The following is a 22,051-nucleotide window of genomic DNA, read 5'->3' as shown; positions in this document are numbered from 1 at the left end:
CCTATCTTATCGTTCGTAAATAAAAGAGAAATTAGAAAGAAAAAAAAAAAAAAAACCAAAGTCAATGAACTGAGTTTGAAGTGTTTGATTTGAATTTCAATCTCAATGGTAACATGTGCATGCTGCATTGGCCTTTTATTATAACTAATGAATTTAGGGGTGGACTGAAATCAAAGTGCAAAAAACAAGCTGGCTCCAACAAGCACCACTAAAAGCACTAAGCGTGGCCTTGATCCTTGCCAGTAGTATGAGAATTTAAAAATATGCATCATGCCACTTAGCACTATAATTTATTGGTATTTTTTTTATTTATATATAAAATGTTTTAGTTTTAATTCTCGTCAACGACAAATTCGAACAAAATTATTATAACTAACTCATTATGAGATTTAGCCTACTTTCTCATTCATTAATGTTGATAATATCATATGCATTAAAAAAAACATGAACCATGCAAATTACTTTTTTGTGTATGATGTATATATGCACTCTGATTTAACACATCCTACTATAACTGAAAATGGGGAAGCCTCCCTTTCTCTCTCCAAAAGCAAACCCTAAATTTGCAACCAAGCCCAGCCGCTGGCTCATGTGCTAATAATTAACCGAAAATTTACAGAATTTTTAATTTTGAGCATAAATCCTAACAAACTTCATCACAGGGGCTTAAATCCTAGTTTTTTTTTACCACATAGGCTATCTTCCAACTACCACATCACCACGGGGACTATTTGTAGACATCGAAATTTCGGTGAAATAAATGTTGATCAATAATTAAAATTCCAACATTCACCTATCACATAAATTTTACACGTAGCATGTGACTCAACAAAAAATCGAAAATCATCGGAAAAGTCATCAAATATGACACGTGTCAACACCTAGCAAAAATGATTTATTTCATCTGAATATTATATTCAAAATTAGGCCTTGGAAAATTCTATAAATACAAGGTCATTTCATCCATTTAGGGGACCAATTCACATCACACCAAAACCTTGAAGCTTTGAAACTCTAAAGCTCCCAAGCAAATCCCGAATGATCAAGAAAACTCTCTTCGTTCTTTGTCAAATCCTCCTTCAAGATCAAGTCCCAACGGCCCTTGAAAAACTTCCACCAATTCAAGATCAAGCCCCGACGACCCTTGAAGAAAGTGTTCATCGTTCATCACCCGTTCTTCAAGATCAAGCCCAATGACCCTTGAAGAAACCATCTGTACACCACTGTTCATCCTAAAGATCAAGCTCCGATGGCCCTTTGGATCAACAACCCATCCACAAATCAACACCTTACGAAGATTGAATCAGAGGCTAAATTTGTAGAAGAGATTGTAACCCCAAAATCATTAATACAAATATTATTTTGTACACGTGTTCTTGTCTCGTTTCATCGCAGGAATATTTGTGTTTACACTATTAATCCAATTAAGCCACACAAAAAAAGATAGCAACTAATTGCCTCTTAAGCCTCTTGAAACGCCGCAAGTTGCGTTAAAACCCATTCAAGTATGGATAATACTTTCATCCCTTCTTAAGGAAATGCACATATTTCACTTTTTACAAATAGACTAACTTAATTATCCTTATATGAAAGTGGTACATTATCTTAGTGAATATAGGATTTCTTTACAACCAGCTGCATCTCGAATTTAAACCCTCTCTTGTTCTGTTAGTATAAAAATTCTCGCATAATATTACCCTACAAAATAAGATCGCATCTAAATGTAATTATCATCAGTGGCTCATTCATTAAAATTTCCAACCAATTTGCCATTGTGCGTAGGCCGACCTGGGCCCAGAGTTGTGACCTGTTACAAGATGTTTATCACCTAATATTAATCATAAAACCCATATCCATGTATATAGTTGGTCTTCATGATTTTGCCTACTTCTAAAGTCTCTGCGACACAATTGTACACTAAAACTTGGAACAGCATGTTGAGTTCCTGCTGTGCGGTTGCAGACTTGCAGTGATCATTTTGAACACATGCGTTTGATTATAAGATCATATATATGAATGCCCATGCCCATCTGTGTTCTGGCTCAGGTGACATGAAAAGATCTAGGGTTTTGTTCTTAATTAGCGATCGATGGTACTAATTAAGTTCTATCCTCTGCGAAACAAATATCATTCCCACCTTTTTTATGTGTCTTATTACTGTGTTCATAATATTTTTTCAAGTAATAGATTTACCCTATTGAATTTGATCTTCCTCTTGCGCCCCCAACTTATATTTTCTTTTTTTATATAATTAATGGGAAGGGGCATAAAAATTTGAGCAAAGTGTAAGTGCAACTGAGAAGCACACATATTTTTAGGTCAGTGAGGACCAGACCTAATTAAGCAGAACAACTCAACTCAAAGACGGCAAGCGTGTGCGGGTCGTGTATAACTGTATATAGCAGCTCATCTTTCTGCCCTTTAAGATTCATGCTTCAGTAATCATAGTTGACTAAAATTATACATACATTTACATATATAGAGTTCCATTTCGTTGAGAGATCCCTCAACACATTACGGTGCTCATTCTTTAGCTTTTTCAATGATCTAAATCGTCTATATTTTAGTGCATATTATCTTTACGAAAAATTAGACAAATCTAAAACTACTAAGCCATCCAGCTGTAGTTAAGAATACAACTGAATACGATTTTTCAAAGTTGACAATTTGACAATAATATAATTGACAATTTAACAATACATACGTGACTCTCTACGATTGAACTTAACTACCGATTTCACACTTGTATTGTTTTATTTACAAATCAACGGATAGATTCAAAGTTGTGCAAGAAAGTTTTCTTTTCCTCGTATAAAATTGCTCAAGTTTTTATAAAAATAACCAAGGTTCTAAAAAACGCTAGGCGCTAGTCGGGCGGTGGGCTAGCGCCTAGCGCCTAGGCGCCTAGGCGGGCACCTAGGCGGCCTAGGCGGATTTAGGTAAATTTTTTGTATATCCTGTGAATAAGTGTATATTGACACTTACAAAACATGTAGAAAATGTACAAAAGAAATATTTCTTTTAACAAATGAAGTAATAATCATATGGTATACTTGAGAACAAGGCAGTGCTTGCAACCACTGAAATGAAATGTGATTTCCAATCTTATGTCCAATGAATGAGCATTCTCAAAATTAGACACTGCTTGTAACTTGTAAGTATGGAAGACTAGAACTATGGAAACATTCAAGTCCAACACTACTAAGTCAAATGTACAAATGTTGCACAAACATTTCACATAATAGAATTAACATCAGTGAGTACGAATGATGGGCATACATTTCATAGAATTAACAACGAGTCAAATGTTCGAATGCTACACATGCAGACACTGACATAAAAGAAAATTGAGCTACGAAAGTTACTAGGCATCAAACTCTTCTTCACCATATCCCTCCAAGACTCTCTCCGTGTCGGACTCGAACTCAATTTCTTCATCATCTCCTTCTTCTTCCGTGTCCTCATCCGATATAAAATCTTCTTCATGAAGTTCTCTTACTTCAATATTTTTAGAACTCCCCCTAGGCTCTAGGGAACTACCTACCTCCGATGTCTCTCCAATTCCCAAGCCAAGCTCAAGCTCTTCATCACCACCCTCCACAATCCATCCTTGAGCCATACTAGCTTCACTTGCAAGCAATATGTCCACCTTCTTCTCCTTCTCTCTTTTCTTCTTGTTCATAATCCTTGCATTAAATTGGACATAGACTAAATTATTTAACCTTGTTGTATCTAGTCTATTCCTTTTCTTGGTATGTATACCTTCAAAAGAACTCCAATTTCTTTCACAACCAGATGAACTTGTAGTCAATGAGAGTATCTTTATAGCCATCCTTTGCAAATTAGGCACACCATTTCCATAATTATACCACCATGCAACTAATGAAGAAAAAAAAAACACACAATTAGTAATGAAAAATAAGTAGTAAACTCAAATTTAATAAATAAAATGTAAGCATATGTGAATATTCATACCCGGATTATAGTTTTCATCATTCTCAGCGCATCCAAGTTCGGCCAAATGTCTTCCAAATCCACCTTCTTTTACTCTATACTTATGCATCTCAACATTTATCACTTGGTTTTGAACCTCATAGTTATCGGGGAAGAACTTCTCAACACAAGTAAAGATCCCCTCCATGACAATTGGATCGTGTTGTATGCTTTGATTTTTGAAGAAATAATAAGGGTTCAAGAGGTAGCCCGCCAAATGCAATGGACTATCAAGCCGCTCACGAGCTTTTTCATCAATAATTTGAAGAATTGGTTGATAGTTGGCCTCATTGTTCTTGAATGTCTCTTTAATCTCCATCTTTGCTTTTTGTAGCTCTCCATACAAAAACCCCATTGATGGCTTCTTATCCCCATCCACAATTCGAAGTACCTTGAATAAAGGTTCAAACACTTTCAAGCAAAGTAAGACCCCACTTCAAAAATGTGAACTCAATACAGTAGCATATGCCACTTTCCCCTTTGTAGTCTTGACATGTTTGCATTGTTCCCATTCTTCACTAGCAACCATAACCTTCAAGTCTTTTTTCTTATCCATCAAACTTTGCAATGTGAGGAAAGAAGTTGCAAATCTAGTGACTCCGGGCCTTATTATGTCTCTTTTTTTGGTATGCTTCCTCATTAATGCCAAAGTTTTATGATGTGCATAAATGAAGATAGTGAAAGCCTTTGCCTTGTCAATAACTCCTTTGAACCTAGGGAGATTACCAATCCCTTGAAGCATAAGATTCAAAGTATGAGTGGCACATGATGTCCAAAACATATTCGGCCTCTTTTTTCTCATCATGTTTGCCGCCGCCATATTGTTAGAAGCATTATCGGTTACCACTTGAATCACATTTGGAGGCCCAATTTCTTCAACACACTTGTCAACATATTCGAAGATATATTCCCCGGTGTGTGCTTCACTAGAGCATTCCTTAGAAGAAAGAAATATGGTGCCTTCCTTGCAGTTGACACATAAATTCATTATGCTTCTTCTTTTTTGGTCACTCCAAGCATCGGTCATGATTGAGCAACCATTCAAAGCCCACTCTTCTTCATGTTTCTTGAGTGACTTTTTTACTCTTTCTACCTCTTCTTTCAATAATGGCTCCCTTAATTCATATTGGCTTGGAGGTAGGTAACCCGAGCCAAATTGACCAACCGCTTCCATCACACGCTTGAAGCTATCATTATCAATAGCATGGAAAGAAATACCGGCTTCATACACCCATCGAACCACATATTGATCCACTTGATGTGTTCTTTCTTTCCAAATTGCATCATGGATGTTTTGTTACCGAGTCTTCTTACTTCCCTCATTTGAAGAATCGGGATTGATGGATGATGCAAACTTATCCATAGGTCCAAGAGTGCGAGGCATTTTCCTTGACCCAATCACTTCAATGTCTTCTTCTTCTTGAATTTGTTGAAGTTGCACCTCTTCCCTCACTTCCACAATGTGCTTATCCCTTTGTTTCTTCTTATTTTTTGCTTCTTCTAACACTACTAGAAAACCAGTTATTAGTGGCGTTTTGAAAACCGACAAAAAACATATATTATTGTCGGATTTTAAGCAAAATCTGACAGAAAATGGATGCAGTGGCGGATATAATAAGCGACAGAATTGCTTGCGTCAGGAAATTAATTTTCTGACAGAAAATACTCTAAAACCGATAGAAATTGTGTTGGATATAACCGACAGAAATATTTCTGTCGGCTAAAACCAACAGAAAATCATTAAACCATCCGACATAAATTAATTAAAAATGAATAAATAAAACCATTTCCTGTCTGCTAAAACCGACAGAAATTAATTAAAAATAATAAATAAAATCATTTACTGTCAGCTAAAACCGACATGACTTATATTAATAATAAAAAAAATAAAATCACTTTCTGCATTTTCCATATCCCCGCATTCACCATCCAACCTCGCCGGAGCTCGATCTCACTGGTGACTGTCAGGGCCTTTAAAGTCTTAGGCAAGGGAGCAATAATGGGCACCGTTTTCTTAGTCCACGACCCGTCATCCGACCCCTCTACCCATCCCCTACACTGATAATGATAAACAAGGAGGGTCATGATCATCCTTTCTAGGCTATAACAAATTAACAATATAGATAAGAGAAGCTTGCTAATATTCGTTCTAAATCCTCAACCTAAGTCTTCGTATGGTTGCAATTAGGGAAAGAAAATCACAATGACAGACAAGATATCGCAAAATTATCGCAGGTAGAAATCTTAGAAGTTAAAGAAACGAGCGATAATGTAATCCATCACCCAACTGCGATTGCATTTAGATTTTATACAGATACATTCTTGGCCAAACAAAATCGGAAAAATGGTTGTATCAAGTATCCTTATTCATGTCAAGCACAACATTTCATTATGTAAGGAGACTAGACAAACATCCATGCTAACATGAACAACATCTCTTCAGTTCGAGGAGAGGAACAAAATAACACAGATATTTTTCCAGAATCCCGTAAGCCTGCAAGAAGCCAAAACAAGCTAAGAGTCGTTGATACAATATAAACACGAAAACAATAAGCAAGCAACGCCAAACATAAGTACATAACCTGAGAAACCAAAGGATATAAAATATGCAAACACAATGACAGGAACCAAGGAGAGGAACAGGGAAAAGCAAAACTAAAAATTAGGAAAGAGCATGTGGATAGCCTCTATCTCTATTTATCTGCAACGGCCCAATCATTTATGGAAACAAATTAGCACATCCAGGTTCAAAGTCAGGTGTGGATTAAAGTTCTACAACGAAGTAAAAGCTTATATCATAACCACAGTCCAATCACCCTCCATCGAAACCACAGTCCAATCACCCTATTCTATATAATGATCAAAAGGAAGGTTCATACCGCAAGTAAACAATTGAGCTGAAGGAATATTGGTGACTTCCAAGGCAGCAATAACAGCTAGCACTAAACTGATCGATGGATTGGAGAGAACACCTGCATAGCTGCGCAACCAAAATAGCAAATCCAATGTTTAATAATTTCAGATGAGAAGCCATTCATGTACCTTTCGAATAGGAAGGATGCAGCAGAATGAATTGAAAATTATTTGTTACCTTTCGAATAGGAAGGATGCAGCAGCCCCTGACAAATCAACCCATACCTCTAACTCCTATGTCCCTTCCTCACTCTCTCTGTACCCGTTCCGTTCCCCTCAACCCTAACCCCATACTTTTCCCCATCTCTCTCTCTCTCTCTCTCTCTCTCTCTCCGCAACCAATGTCAGTGGACAGAACCCACCCCCCACCCCCCTCTCTCTAGCTCCTACCCTTCCCATCAACCCTCCGTCCACGCCCAACTCTTCCCATCAACCCTCTGTCCACGCCCTCTACAGTGTGTGTGGAATTGTTGGTTGGAATGGGTTACAAGTGTTCGAACAGAATAGAAAAGAAGAGAAGAGAAGGAGAAGGAAATGAGGACAGGAGAATAGGGGGAAGGGGGAAGCATCGGTGCAAGGAAGATGGATGGGTTTTAAAAATTTAGGTTATTTTATTTACTGTCGGTTAACCGACAGTAACATTTTTTAAAAATAAAAACTGACAGAAAAATTTTATTACTGTCGGTTATAACCGACAGAAACAAAAAATGGCGGCAAACTTCCCTCCAAAAATTTTAAAATTTTCCCTCAAAATTTTAAATTCCCCCCCAAATTTTGTTACAATTTTAAAAAATAAAATAATAATTGTTTGGTTTAATAAATAAATAAATAATATGTATTTAAATATAATATGTTTTTAAAAATTAAATAAATAATTGTTTGGTTTAATAGATAATTTTTACACTTTTGGTTTAATAGAGAATAATGCATGTAAAATATGCGATAAAGAAACAAAAAAAGAATTGTACAATGAAAATGTCATCACACAAACTAAATATTGTCTAATCAATACTTGAAAAACATAAATAAATATTGTCTAATGAATAAATTTGATATTCAATTTAAAATATTTACACTTATACTTAATGGAAGTATAACATTAACTCTTAAGTGTTTGTTTAATCTACCGTTTTGATGGGATACGCATTCTACGAAGCGTTTTTCAACGATCCAACCGTCAAACTTGTTTGTACACACTCCGAGATCACATACGTAAAAAATCACAAAAAACATTAAGAGATTAGGTAACAAAAGAAAAGTTTTCAACGGTTATAAACGAAAAATCACTATTTAACGGTTATTTTAGCTCCGATTTTGATGATTTTTTACAGCAACACTCCTCGACCCTATAAGAATGCATTGAACGAATTCGATCTTCAATTTAAAATATTTACACTAGTGGATAAATCTTATTTTATACTTAATGGAAGTATAACATTAACTCTAAGTGTTTGTTTAATCTACCGTTTTGATGCGATACGCATTCTACGAAGCGTTTTTCAACGATCCAACCGTCAAACTTGTTTGTACACACTCCGAGATCGTATACGTAAAAAATCACAAAAAACAAACATTAAGAGATTAGGTAACAAAATAAAAGTTTTCAACGGTTATGAACGAAAAATCACAATTTAACGGTTACTTTAGCTCCGATTTTGATGATTTTTTACAGCAACACTCCTCGACCCTATAAGAATGCATTGAACGAATTCGATCTTCAATTTAAAATATTTACACTAGTAGATAAATCTTATTTTATACTTAATGGAAGTATAACATTAACTCTAAGTGTTTGTTTAATCTACCGTTTTGATGCGATACGCATTCTACGAAGCGTTTTTCAACGATCCAACCGTCAAACTTGTTTGTACACACTCTGAGATCGCATACATAAAAAAAAAAAAACAAACATTAAGAGATTAGGTAACAAAACAAAAGTTTTCAACGGTTATAAACGAAAAATCACAATTTAACGGTTACTTTAGCTCCGATTTTGATGATTTTTTACAGCTACACTCCTCGACCCTATAAGAATGCATTGAACGAATTCGATCTTCAATTTAAAATATTTGCACTAGTGGATAAATCTTATTTTATACTTAATGTAAGTATAACATTAACTCTAAGTGTTTGTTTAATCTACCGTTTTGATGCGATACGCATTCTACGAAGCGTTTTTCAACGATCCAACCGTCAAACTTATTTGTACACACTCCGAGATCGCATACGTAAAAAATCACAAAAAACAAACATTAAGAGATTAGGTAACAAAATAAAAGTTTTCAACGGTTATAAACGAAAAATCACAATTTAACGGTTATTTTAGCTCTGATTTTAATGATTTTTTACAGCTACAATCCTCGACCCTATAAGAATGTAATGAATGAATTTGATCTTCAATTTAAAATATTTACACTAGTGGATACCACAAAATTTTATTTTATACTTAATGGAAGTATAACATTAACTCTTAAGTGTTTATTTAATCTACCATTTTGACGCAATACACATTCTACGAAACTTTTTTCAATGATCTATCCGTCAAACTTGTTTGTAAACACTCCGAGATCACATACGTAAAAAATCACAAAAAGCAAACGTTCAGAGATTAGGTAACAAAACAAAAGTTTTCGACGGTTATAAACGAAAAATCACAATTTAACGGTTATTTTAGCTTCAATTTAACGGTTATTTATTTATTTTTAATCAATATAACATTTTAAAATAATAAAATTTTCATCTATGTCGGTTATAACCGCCAGAATCCTAAAATAATAACCGCCATAAAGTAAAATAATAAAATAGTCAATTTCTGTCGGTTATAACCGCCACTATTAACGTAAAAACCGCCAGGATATGTAAAAAAATATTTAAAAAAAGATTCAAAAATTCCGCCAGTAGTTTCTTGATATCCGCCAGTAAATATCCGTCAGAAATTTATGTCGGATATAACCGACAGGATTTTTCTAATATCCGCCAGTAATTAAATGATGTGTCGGATATAATTTATCCGACATGATTTTTTAATATCCGCCACCATCATCCGCCACCTAAAGCTAATATTGTAGTAGTGTAATGCGGCTCGACATTTGGCTTTATCTTCATCCGAAGACTTTGTGCATGCCGCTACATTTCCCCTTATGTTGGCTACATGTTGTTTTAATCTATGTACTCCACCACTAATGATTTTGTCACACAACTTACATTTCACCTTATCTGAGTTTGTAGGATTTGCCAAGATCCCATATTCCCATCCCACATCTTCCAAGCTACGCTTCAACACATTTTCAGATTAGGAGGAGGATGACATTGTCGTAGATGCTCCAGAAGATAAAGTACCAGTCATCATCACGCAAGAGAAGAAACAATCCTAAAATTCATATAAAATAAACATTACAAACTTTTAGGTATTAATCAACCACAAAAAATTATCATAGTATATTAACTTATAAGCCTAGTTAGCCAACTCAGATTGATGATCAGAACTCAGAAGTATAACTAAATGAAATGGAAAAACAGTTCAAGAACCTGCCAGTTAACCAAACCAAATTGCTGATGTAGAATTCCACTCAACTGATGCATATTGCTGTCATAGCTCTGAAAATAGCTAACTAAACCAATCTAACTCTAAAGGCAGCCATGATAAATTGGAAAGCTCATTCGACAAAAGGCTATATTAAAAAAAGGTTCATGTATATGCCCAATTATACAAACAATTGTGACAGACAATGTTCTTGTTTATAAATATATGCATATTGGGTCCTCGCATGCATCTATATATAATTATAATTGATACACAATTAGGCTAAGAATCTAAGATAGTAAGATGTGCACCTGGATCTAGCAAACAACCAGCACGAAAATAATACTATCAGAATTTCTTTCAATTATCAGTAGACAAATAAGTTAACAGATTGTCAGATTCCCCTCAATACAATTGGTTTCAAATCCAAAACTCTGTAATTTTTTTTTCCAATACCTTAACAAATTCAACATTTACAAATTTGAAATCTGTAGAACAAAAACTCACTTTTTGGGGGCTTCGCAGCCTTCATTGTTGACTGTAGCTGCATAGTGCAGTGCAGCAGATGAGGAAGAAGAAGAAGACACGAAGTCGTGCAGCGGTGCAGCAGATAAGTGCAGTGCAGCAGATGAGGAAGAAGAAGAAGACACGAAGTCGTGCAGCGGTGCAGCAGGCGAGTGCAGTGCAGATGAGGAAGAACCGAGGAAGAGATAAAGTCATATAGCGGTGCAGGTTGCAGTGCAGATGAGGAAGAACGAAGAAGAAACGAAATGGGCGAACGGCGAAGAATTATAATTCAATTTAGAAGTATAAACTTAGAATAGGAAAAAAACTAGCCCGCCTAGGCGCTGCCTAGAGCTCGGCTGATTTTTCAATCCGTTTTGCCAGAAATCACCTCGGTTGGTGCCCGCCCAGCGCCTAGGCGACCGCCTAGGGCGTTTTTCAGAACACTGAAAATAACCCTTACTGCTAATTTTAGAGGCTTAAATCATTTTCCAAAACTTTCAAAGTTGGTGCGAGTTGACATTCTCTCCTTAGTTTCTTAATTTATTCCATTGGTTGGAACCAATACATGGTACCAAAATTTACTTCAACAAAGTTTCAAATAGTTGATCAGGACATCCTTGACAATTATGCTATTACTAAGTCACACATGCATCCTCAAACACAAATTTTTTTCCAAAATATTTGTGAAACTGTTATAGTCTACAAAGTTGAACTTCTTGTCGATCCTAATAATTAGGATAGATATCTTTGAACCTTCATCCCAATTTTTGGCTCTCTTATAGACTGATTCAGATTGCCTCTTTTTTCTCTTGGAGCAGTATGAGAAGCTCTTTGAGACGTTCCACGAAACTAGGCGTACTTAAACACGCGAGCTCGTTGCCCTTGTGGACATCAACCATCATCTGGGTGCCCCCCAACACAAAGGGTCACCTCCCTTCGACATGGGTATCCCTGATGAGGAGCGAGCTAATCATCAAAACATTGATCAACATGAGACTTCTCTCAACCCAGATGCTTCGACCCGAAGTAAAAGAAGTGGTGGAAGACACCTCCTTGCAGAAGGGCTGGAAGGATCGAAAGCCATTTATCGTGACTGCCGACACTTCCTAAAGCAACGTCGAGAGAATCCCCTCCACATATGCTTGAAGATTAATGACCCAAGGGTTTCTAAAAGACTCGGTCCCCTCCCACGACCCAGGTCAACTGCCAATCTAGGGAAAGAACAACAGGTCTCAGAGGAACATGAAGGTACGGGGGACTCTGAGGTATTCCGACAGACTCGCCCTAGAAGTCAGTACGGCGAGTCCAAGAAAAAACCACACGCCCTTGTGATAGGAGCATATTTATGCAACTTAGTTAGCTTGTTCTTGTGCATTTGTGTTGTTATTTCGTAGTTAATTATGTATTTTAAGCTATTTTCGTATGTTTGTAGGTCATAATAACAAAGTTGGCAAGAAAGTGCATTTTGGAGCATTTTAGAGCATTTTTGAGCCAAGATTGGATAGTGCAAGCATGAAGACATGAGGATGGACGTTTTTGAAGATTTGAAGGCTAGAAATCAGCATGTGTGTGTGCAAGTGTGTTGACCTACAATTCCAAACATCCATCCACTACACCCATTACATCCACTCATCCACTACACCCATTACATCCACTCATTACCAAACATCCACCCACTACACCCATTACATCCACTCATTACCAAACATCCACCCACTACACCCATTACATCCACCCATTACCAAACACTCATCCACTACACCCATTACATCCACGCATTACCAAACACTCATCCACTACACCCATTACATCCACTCATTACCAAACACTCATCCACTACACCCATTACATCCACTCATTACCAAACATCCACCCACTACATCCATTACATCCACCCATTACGAAACACTCATCCACTACACCCATTACATCCACGCATTACCAAACACTCATCCACTACACCCATTACATCCACTCATTACCAAACATCCACCCACTACACCCATTACATCCACCCATTACCAAACACTCATCCACTACACCCATTACATTCACTCATTACCAAACACTCATCCACTACACCCATTACATCCACTCATTACCAAACATCCACCCACTACACCCATTACATCCACTCATTACAACTCCATACACTCCTCTTCCTAGCCTATAAATACATCCACCCTTCACCATAATTTGGGGGAGATCTATCCAAAGACACTACATTCACATCTTACAACCTTCATCCAAACACTTCCATTAATCCTCACATCCATTCCTCCATACAAACAAACCTTCAAACACTCACCAACACCTTGTGCCATAGCAAAGGAAGGGAAGGAAAGTGCTTGGATGTGCTTGCTGTCCAACTTGGATCGTTAGAGCATTTAGGTGTTTTCTTTCTTTTGTTTTCAATGTCTAAATTTGTTTATCTTTGCTTTGTAAGTATGAGAAACTAAACCCCCCTTAGCTAGGGGGAATTCAAAACCATGTTCATGCTTGCAATATGATTTGATTACTTTCAGTTGTGATTCATAAGTTGTGAATTCAATTTACTTATCCATTTGAATTAAAACTGATTGTGTATGTTGGTTAAGAGTGCACGCTTAATTTCCATGCATAAATATGATGCTAGGATATAAGGGAGTTTCATCTAATCGTTATGAACTTATATTCACAAGTAGTAAAGGTTGTTCGTCACAACCGTGTTAAGTAAATTCTTGGCATAAGTTTCATGCAATTCATAGTTACAAGTGTTTCGTCAATGCTTATGATTTTCATAGAACTTAATGATTCTTGCTTGTATCTCTATGATGCAATTCATGTAGGGAACTTGTGGGGAATGCTTTGGGTTGTTGTATGCAATCATCCAATTCAATGAAATTAGGAAAATCTGAGGATTAATTTAAGCGTACCTAATTAATCTGGGGTGTTGAGGTTCATGGTTTATTGAAAAGCAACTGGAAATCGTTTTATATGCAAGTGTGTCATGTGTGGAGAAGAACCATGTAGCTAGCCCATCATCCATAGTTTAACCCATTACCCATCAATTCACCTAAATTTGTCTAAGAATCTGTTTAAATTATTCTTGCTTTGTTTTCCTTATTTTCATCCAAAACCAAAATCCCCTTATTTTATTAAAGTCATATTATTTAGTACTTGTTTTAGATTGTGTTTTTAAGTGTTTTAAGTCAAGATAAAATCAATTTTCGTCCAAACTTAGTGTTAGTGGCAGAAACTGCCTTAGAGTTGTTCTTAGGCAATTTTGAGTCTCTATAATCTGTTTTGAGTCTTGTGGCCTTGTTTTGAGTCTTGTAAGTTTAATTTCATGCTTTTAAGTTTGTTTTCACATATTTAAGTCAGTTTCAAGTGTTTAGCAATCCCTCCTAATCCCCGGCCTAGAACGATCCCTACTTACATTCTTTACTACAATTGACAACAAGAGGGTTTAATTTGTGTGATAAGTTATTTCGCATCAAATTTTTGGCACCGTTGCCGGGGATTAGCAACTTTGCTAATCCCCCATTGTTTCTTTTTATTTCTTTTTTGTGTCTTTTGTTTTAGTTACTGACTTTGTTTCTTTTCGTGTCTTTTGTTTTTAGTTTCTTATTTGGTTTTGTTTTGTTTATTTTAATTTTTTGGTATTTGATTTAGTTCTCTTTCTTTGATACTAAAGAAGTAGGACATGAATTTTGCTAGCATTCAAGCTCAATTGGCAAATCTTAATTCTCAATTGTCGCAGTATGCCGAAAGGACCACAATGCAAAGTGTCCCTACATTTGGTGCATCTTATAAGCAAGGATATCAAGCTAATCAATGTCCACAAAGAGATTGGAGTGATCATTCAAACTTTATGTGGTGGGAAGCTCAACAAGTTCAACACGAAGCATATTGGCAGCCATATGAGGAGTTCTATTCAAGACCTATGTAGCCACTACAACCTCATATACAATATGCCCAATCAAACTTAGATTCATCAATAGATTACAATCAAATTCTTAATGAATTAAACTCTTTGGTGCAGGGCTCACAACAAGAAGAATATTTGCCGCCATCGGAGGAGTTCTATCACTGGCCATATGAACCATCATAGCCATCACAACAATCTGCCCAATTCAATTCAGATACATCTTTGGATAATGATATGTTTAATAAGTTACTCACCTCTTTGAACCAGGAAGTAGAAAATCAAAACAAAGAGATGCAAAATCAAGCCGAGAAGACAGGTGAATTGGAGAAGCAAACTGGGTAGATTATGGAGTTCATGGCACAAATTCAAGAGCAAAGTGAACTCCCCAACTCAACTATTGAAAATTCGAAGGAAGATTTTGAAATCCATGATGCTATCACTTTGGGAAGTGCTATGGAGGTTGGAACTAACTTAAAAACATCCAAACATAGCCTAGAAGTGGATGAGGAGCTGCTGATTGAGGAGGAGGAAGAAGATATACACACGGAAAGGGTAGAACAACCCTTGCCGCAGCCCCCTAATCCCTCATAATCCCTGACCTAGAATGATCCCTACTTACATTCTTTACTACAATTGACAACAAGATGGTTTAATTTGTGTGATAAGTAATTTTCGCATCAAATTTTTTCATGCTTGCAATATGATTTGATTACTTTCAGTTGTGATTCATAAGTTGTGAATTCAATTTACTTATCCATTTGAATTAAAACTGATTTGTGTATGTTGGTTGAGAGTGCAGGCTTAATTTCCATGCATAAATATGATGCTAGGATATAAGGGAGTTTCACCTAATCGTTATGAACTTATATTCACAAGTAGTAAAGGTTGTTCGTCACAACCGTGTTAAGTAAATTCTTGGCATAAGTTTCATGCAATTCATAGTTACAAGTGTTTCGTCAATGCTTATGATTTTCATAGAACTTAATGATTCTTGCTTGTATCTCTATTATGCAATTCATGTAGGGAACTTGTGGGGAATGCTTTGGGTTGTTGTATGCAATCATCCAATTCAATGAAATTAGGAAAATCTGAGGATTAATTTAAGCGTACCTAATTAATCTGGGGTGTTGAGGTTCATGGTTTATTGAAAAGCAACTGGAAATCGTTTTATATGCAAGTGTGTCATGTGTGGAGAAGAACCATGTAGCTAGCCCATCATCCATAGTTTAACCCATTACCCATCAATTCACCTAAATTTGTCTAAGAATCTGTTTAAATTATTCTTGCTTTGTTTTCCTTATTTTCATCCAAAACCAAAATCCCCTTATTTTATTAAAGTCATATTAGTTAGTACTTGTTTTAGATTGTGTTTTTAAGTGTTTTAAGTGAAGATAAAATCAATTTTCGTCCAAACTTAGTGTTAGTGGCAGAAACTGCCTTAAAGTTATTTTTAGGCAATTTTGAGTCTCTATAATCTGTTTTGAGTCTTGTGGCCTTGTTTTGAGTCTTGTAAGTTTAATTTCATGCTTTTAAGTTTGTTTTCACATATTTAAGTCAGTTTCAAGTGTTTAGCAATCCCTCCTAATCCCCAGCCTAAAACGATCCTTACTTACATTCTTTACTACAATTGACAACCAGAGGGTTTAATTTGTGAATATTTGCCGCCATCGGAGGAGTTTTATCACTGGCCATATGAACCATCACAGCCACCACAACAATCTGCCCAATTCAATTCAGGTACGTCTTTGGGTAATGATATGTTTAATAAGTTACTCACTTCTTTGAACCAGGAAGTAGAAAATCAAAACAAAGAGATGCAAAATCAAGCCAAGAAGATGGGTGAATTGGAGAAGCGAACTGGGCAGATTATGGAGTTGATGGCACAAATTCAAGAGCAAAGTGAACTCCCCAACTCAACTATTGAAAATTCGAAGGAAGATTTTGAAATCCATGATGCTATCACTTTGGGAAGTGCTATGGAGGTTGGAACTAACTTAAAAACATCCAAACATAGCCTAGAAGTGGAGACATACACACGGAAAGGGTAGAACAACCCTTGCCGCAGCCCACTAAGCCCTCTAAACCACCCACCGCAAGTAAGGACGTCCTAATTTCATTTCATTCTAATGTTATTCCTCTGAACGTCCCTTTTCCTCGCAGGTTTTTTATTCCCAAGAAAGAAGAGAGTAAAAAAAACATCGTGGAAGCCTTCCTAAAGGTGCAAAATGATATTCCAATTCTTGGTGCAACAAATCAAGTTCCAGATTGTGTTGAAATGTTAAAAGGACTTTGTACACCAAGAAGAATGATTCAAGAGAAAGTAGTGGCTGGAGAAGATGTATAATGCATCAAAGAGGATGTGATTGAGACAACCATTCCTAAAGAAGTTAAATTTTATGACACGGGACAAGTCCCAACCATCACATTCAATCTAGCCAAGTCCTATATCCCTGAAACTTTCAAAGAAGTGATGTTTGTCATTAAGTTCTTGTCGGACAAATCAAGTAAGTCATCTTCTCCAATTTTACATACGTTTTCCACTAACTTGCTGATTTTGATGATTCAGGCACCCACACTAGAATTTACACCATTGCCCGATCACTTCAAGTATCACCTTCCATTCGAAGATCACTTCCATGCCATGGGACCTAGAGGAGTGTGACTGGAGGTATCGTCCGGCTGGAAGACGTTAAAGAAAGCGTTTCTTGGGAGGCAACCCATGTATTCAAATAAGGAAGATTTTTGAATTGCTCAACAATCAGTTTTGTGTTTCTAAAAACCTTCCCTTTTATGTAGTTTTATTTTGCCATGATTGTCATTTTTATTTGTTGCTTGTTTAATTATTTTTGGTGTGGGTTTATTTTTGAAACACTGACAGTTATGCAAGGTATTTTTACATTCATAAAAAAGAAAGGAACATTAAGCAGATAAATACAAGAGAGAGCCTTCACAAAGGCTGCTTAAGAGAAGTCTCAGTAGTCGGCGGAGCCTCAGCAGTCGGCGGGGCCATAGAAGGAGGAGGTATCGGAGGTTGATCATTTGGAGCTTCACTACGCGGTACAGCCCTAGAAGACGAAGGCAAATGCTGTTGGAACAAACCCACAAACCTCTGATGATCAAGTAAAATCTGACCATCAGATTCCTGCATCTGGTCAATTTTCCTCTTCATGTTTGTGGCATAGTTGTGTGCGAGCTTGTGCAACTGTTTATTCTCATGTTTGAGCCCTCTAATCTCCTGTTTGAGACTCATCACTTCAGCCGCCAACGATTCAACTTGACGGGTTCGAGCAAATAGGCGTTGGGCCATGTTGGACACAGAACCCACACACTGCACACTAAGAGCCAGAGACTCCTTAACAGCCAACTCATCAGACCGTTTTGAAAGCAGTCTGTTATCTTTAGGAGTGACAAAGTTCCTGGCCACCACCGCAGCTGTCATTTCATTCTTCATCACCGAATCCCCAACTGTAAGGGGACCAGTAGGGGATATGAAGGATGGGCGCCATATATTGTCTGGAGAAGGCGGAACTGCCTCTTCACCAAGGTTTAAGTCAAAACGACGGTCGGAGGGGCCAGACATTTTCAGAGGTGTTAAAGAAAGAAGAGGTCGGACAAGTCAAGATCGTAGAAGTGCAAGAAGGGAGTTTTTACAGGCATAAATTCAAGTGTGCTTTGAACGTCCTGCGTACCTCTATAAAAAACAGCACGCGATCGGATTTCAGAGATCGAAAAGGCGAGCTCAGAAATTGAAGAGGCCAACTCAAAAATCAAAGAGGCGCTAGCTTTCTCAAAAGCTGGGCTTGCTTAGAAACCACGGCCAATCTTTTTTTCCAGATTTGTCCGCACTTGTCATATGCAACCTCTGCACTAGACGGGATTTCAGAGATCGAATAGGCAATTCCAGATATCGGAGAGGCATCTGCTTTTCCAGACGTGTCAGCATCTGTCACATGCAGAGTAAGCTTTACGGAAATCACGGGCAGTTTGTCAAAGCGCCGATTCCAACCATCTGCTTTTCCAGACGTGTCAACATCTATCACATGTAGAGTCAGCTTTACGGAAATCACGGGCAGTTTGTCGAAACGCCGATTCCAGATATCGAAGAGGCACTTGCTTTTCCAGACGTGTCAGCGCCTGTCACATACACACTCAGCTTTACGGAAATCACGGGCAATCTGTTGACGATTTCTGGTGAAGTAGAAAGCACGTGAAGTTTACTGTTCAATCATCCAATGGTTGCCGACAGGAGTGAAAGAACAGTACCGGTTATTATTTCCTATAAATGTCGACCTTCACCCTCCATGGCAAGGCAGATATACATAACCTTCCGTCATATCTGAGAATGCCTTTCTAACAAACCCGCTCGAGTCACTTAGTGTTCCTTATTCCTTGGGGTACCTCTGTAAACAACCCATCCAAAGCAAAAGTATTTCATATCATGAAGGTTGAAAGCAAGAGTATCTCATATCATGCTTTCTCCCTGTCCTTCTCCTTGTCGTTGTTTTAGGACAAGGAGAAAGAGAGCAATCAACCAGCACTTGGTATCAATCTTCCTATCTGGAACCGACTGCCTGGAACCCCTTCCTGATTGCTTACCTAGCCTTGCTCTCGAGTACTCATCTTCAACATTTTATGCTTCATCTTCGTCTACCACATCTGCTTGGGGAACAGATAAGGGAAGTGAAAATGATACCTCGAAGCATGTGGAGACAATTTGCCAATTCATCATCAGCTAGGGACAAGGAGAAAGAAAGCAAGAGGTGGGCACTTGGAAAGATTGAAGAAAGAAACAGACCAACACCTCTACCTCGTACCTGCCTGCTGTGCATAAGAAACAAGTAGAGAAGAATGCAGAGTGCACAATCAAATCAACCCAGCAGAAGAAGTCTGATTTGAAACCAAGGAACTCTCATATTCCTCGCTCAGAATTCCAAACCAGTTCGAGATCAAAGCTGTGGAAAGACAATAAGATCATCTATCTCCAAAACCAAATTTGCGTTCTTAAACTCTACTCTGTCTGGTTTTTACTTTGCCATACTTGTCATGTTTATTCGTTGTTTGTTTGTTTGCTTTTTTTTTGTGTGAGTTTATGCTTGAAACATTGAGGACAATGTTTGATTTAAGTTTGGGGGGGGGGGTAACCATTGTTTTGCATGAAATTCGTAGGAGTTTATCACCTAATACTTCTAGTGTTGTTCCTTGCTGTTTTAAGTGTTTTTAAGTTGTTTTGGAGTGTTTCAGTGTGTTTTGACATAAAAATCCGAAAATCTCTTAAAAATTTGAAAAATTGTTTTGAAAAACCCAAAAAAAGTTGTTTTTGTATGTTTATTTGTGTCTTAGGGTATCTTCCAACATAATGATGAGAATTTGGTTTTTAATTACATGACTGTTAAAGAGAGTTATAAACATGGATGAAAATTTGATTTACTCTTTGGTGTATGCTTGGTTATGGTTATAATTTATGAATTCACATGCAATCATAAAAGGAAAAATCAGTTTTTTTTTTGTAACATGCTTGAAAGAAGGAACTCAAACTAACGTTACATCCTTGAGAGACTTGGGCCTAAACGTTTATTTGGAGAGTTATTAATCTGTGAATTTTTTTTTGTTTTCTAAAGTCGTTGCATGATCTCATTATTCTTTGCTTGGTTGCTACTTAGAAGGCGTTTCATCATTTAGTTCCAAATGCTAGAACTCATGCCTATTTCATTCAAAGCATGTTATTGATTTGCATAGCACATATTCAAGATGAAGTTGTTTAGTGAGCCAAGAGCCAAAAAGCCTATCCCGTTCATTATGTGTTTAAGTTTAACCCCGTTGAGCCTTGTGTTGCCTATGTTCTTTGTTACCCACACTATCCTCACCTAGCCTAGATTAGGACCATCCATACCCTTGTTCTTGAAGCATAGTAAAGCATAATTTAGAAGGAATTCCTTTTGTTGAACTCTTGCAGAAAAACAAGTGTGGGGGAAGTGATTCTTGTGTGTGTGTGTGCCAAATTCCTTCATAAGGCACTGGTAGAAAAGGAAAAGAAAAAGAAAAATTCGTGGAAAATAGAATGAAAAGAAGAAAAGTTGTCAAAAGAGTTGAAAAATTTATAAGAAAGAGCTCTAAAGTGTTGTTTGTTGAAGAAAGGGTCCAAAGCATTGAATTCGACCCTCAGTGTTGCATGAATCTTCCCTTTGTGTTTAAATGTTGAATTTTGCATTCTAAAGTAAATTCCAAGTGTCGATTCCATTACTTTGCTTGCTATCGCTTTAAGAATGTTTATTATTCCTATCTTTTCTTTGTTAGCCATTACCCCCAAGCCCTGTTACAACCCTTGACTTCAATCTTGAGTGTTGTGTGTTTCAATTTGTGGAGTTTGAAATTGATATGAGCATATGGTGTCACTGGTTCTCGCATCTAAGTAGTAGCATTCCATTCATAAGATCATATATATACATGAATTAATAATTCCAGAAATTGCTTCTTTGTTGAAAAACATATGTGAGTACTAGTTTTCATGTTTACATCAATCTTCTCACATATACCTAGTATAGAGAGTGTAGTGATGTGTAAAATAAGTTAACACACAAAATTAAACCCTCTTTTTGACAATTGTAGTATAGATGTAAGTAGGGTATCGTTCTAGGCCGGGGATTAGGAGGGATTGCTAATCTATTCTAAATTAATTTAAAAATATTAAATAAGACTCAAGGACACAAAATTAGGCTAAAAACTCTAATAACTCGAAACACACTTAAAATGACTCAAAATAATGAAAACAATTAAATTAAACACTAGGAACTGAAATGGACGGAAATTAAATTAAAAGACTAACAATAAAGAAAACTAACTAAAAAAAATATAATTTAATAATGGATGGGTGTTTGGTTTTGATGAAAAGTAAATTAAACTTAATTAAATTACAGAATTGACAAAAACATGAAATTAAGGTGAAAAGATAAATGACGGACTAGCTAGAGGGTTTTTCTCCACACATGACACATATGCAACCTAAATTAATTTTCAGTTGTTCTTTCAATAAATTGTGAATCTCAATACTCTAGATTAACCGTGAATAGCACTTTTTTAATCTTCAAGTTTTCCTTAAGTTATTGAATTGGACGGAAAAACGCATACAACAATTCAAAACATTCTTCAAAAGTCCCCTACGTGAAAAGCACAATAGAGATACAATCAAAGATCATTAAACTTTGTGA

The 22,051-nt window shown here is 36.7% G+C and overlaps 2 protein-coding genes and 1 long non-coding RNA gene across 3 annotated transcripts; 1 reads left to right on the top strand and 2 right to left on the bottom strand.

Annotated features, from left to right (window-relative positions):
* Positions 1–3,364: 3,364 nt before the first annotated feature.
* Positions 3,365–4,348, bottom strand: LOC139191802 (uncharacterized). Its single transcript, XM_070812823.1, has 2 exons — positions 3,976–4,348; positions 3,365–3,879 (listed from the first exon to the last, which is right to left on the bottom strand). The coding sequence occupies exons 1-2, from the start codon at positions 4,346–4,348 to the stop codon at positions 3,365–3,367; spliced, it is 888 nt and encodes a 295-aa protein (XP_070668924.1).
* On the bottom strand, positions 4,179–7,198 carry LOC139191801 (uncharacterized). Its single transcript, XM_070812822.1, has 5 exons — positions 7,194–7,198; positions 6,873–6,973; positions 6,418–6,487; positions 5,920–6,094; positions 4,179–5,290 (listed from the first exon to the last, which is right to left on the bottom strand). Exons 1-5 carry the CDS (start codon positions 7,196–7,198, stop codon positions 4,430–4,432), a joined length of 1,212 nt encoding a protein of 403 aa, XP_070668923.1. The 3' UTR covers positions 4,179–4,429.
* Positions 7,199–14,735: 7,537 nt separating this feature from the next.
* Positions 14,736–15,145, top strand: LOC139192587 (uncharacterized). Its single transcript, XR_011576791.1, has 2 exons — positions 14,736–14,863; positions 14,961–15,145. It is a non-coding gene; the product is annotated as an uncharacterized lncRNA (long non-coding RNA).
* Positions 15,146–22,051: the final 6,906 nt, after the last annotated feature.

This window comes from Malus domestica, chromosome 15 (assembly GCF_042453785.1).
Source record: "Malus domestica chromosome 15, GDT2T_hap1".
NCBI lineage: Eukaryota > Viridiplantae > Streptophyta > Magnoliopsida > Rosales > Rosaceae > Malus > Malus domestica.
This window is presented reverse-complemented; position numbering and strand designations above follow the sequence as displayed.

Bases quoted from the DNA above. Each gene is read 5' to 3' on its own strand.
- LOC139191802 (XM_070812823.1), bottom strand. From the start codon at position 4,348: ATGGGGTTTTTGTATGGAGAGCTACAAAAAGCAAAGATGGAGATTAAA. The intron at 3,880-3,975 runs GTATGAATATTC...TTTCTTCATTAG, and splicing joins TGATGAAAACTATAATCCGG to TTGCATGGTGGTATAATTAT.
- LOC139191801 (XM_070812822.1), bottom strand. The intron at 6,095-6,417 runs GTTAGCATGGAT...AATTTGTTATAG, and splicing joins ACTGAAGAGATGTTGTTCAT to CCTAGAAAGGATGATCATGA. The intron at 5,291-5,919 runs GTGAATGCGGGG...AAGACTCGGTAA, and splicing joins AGCTCCGGCGAGGTTGGATG to CAAAACATCCATGATGCAAT.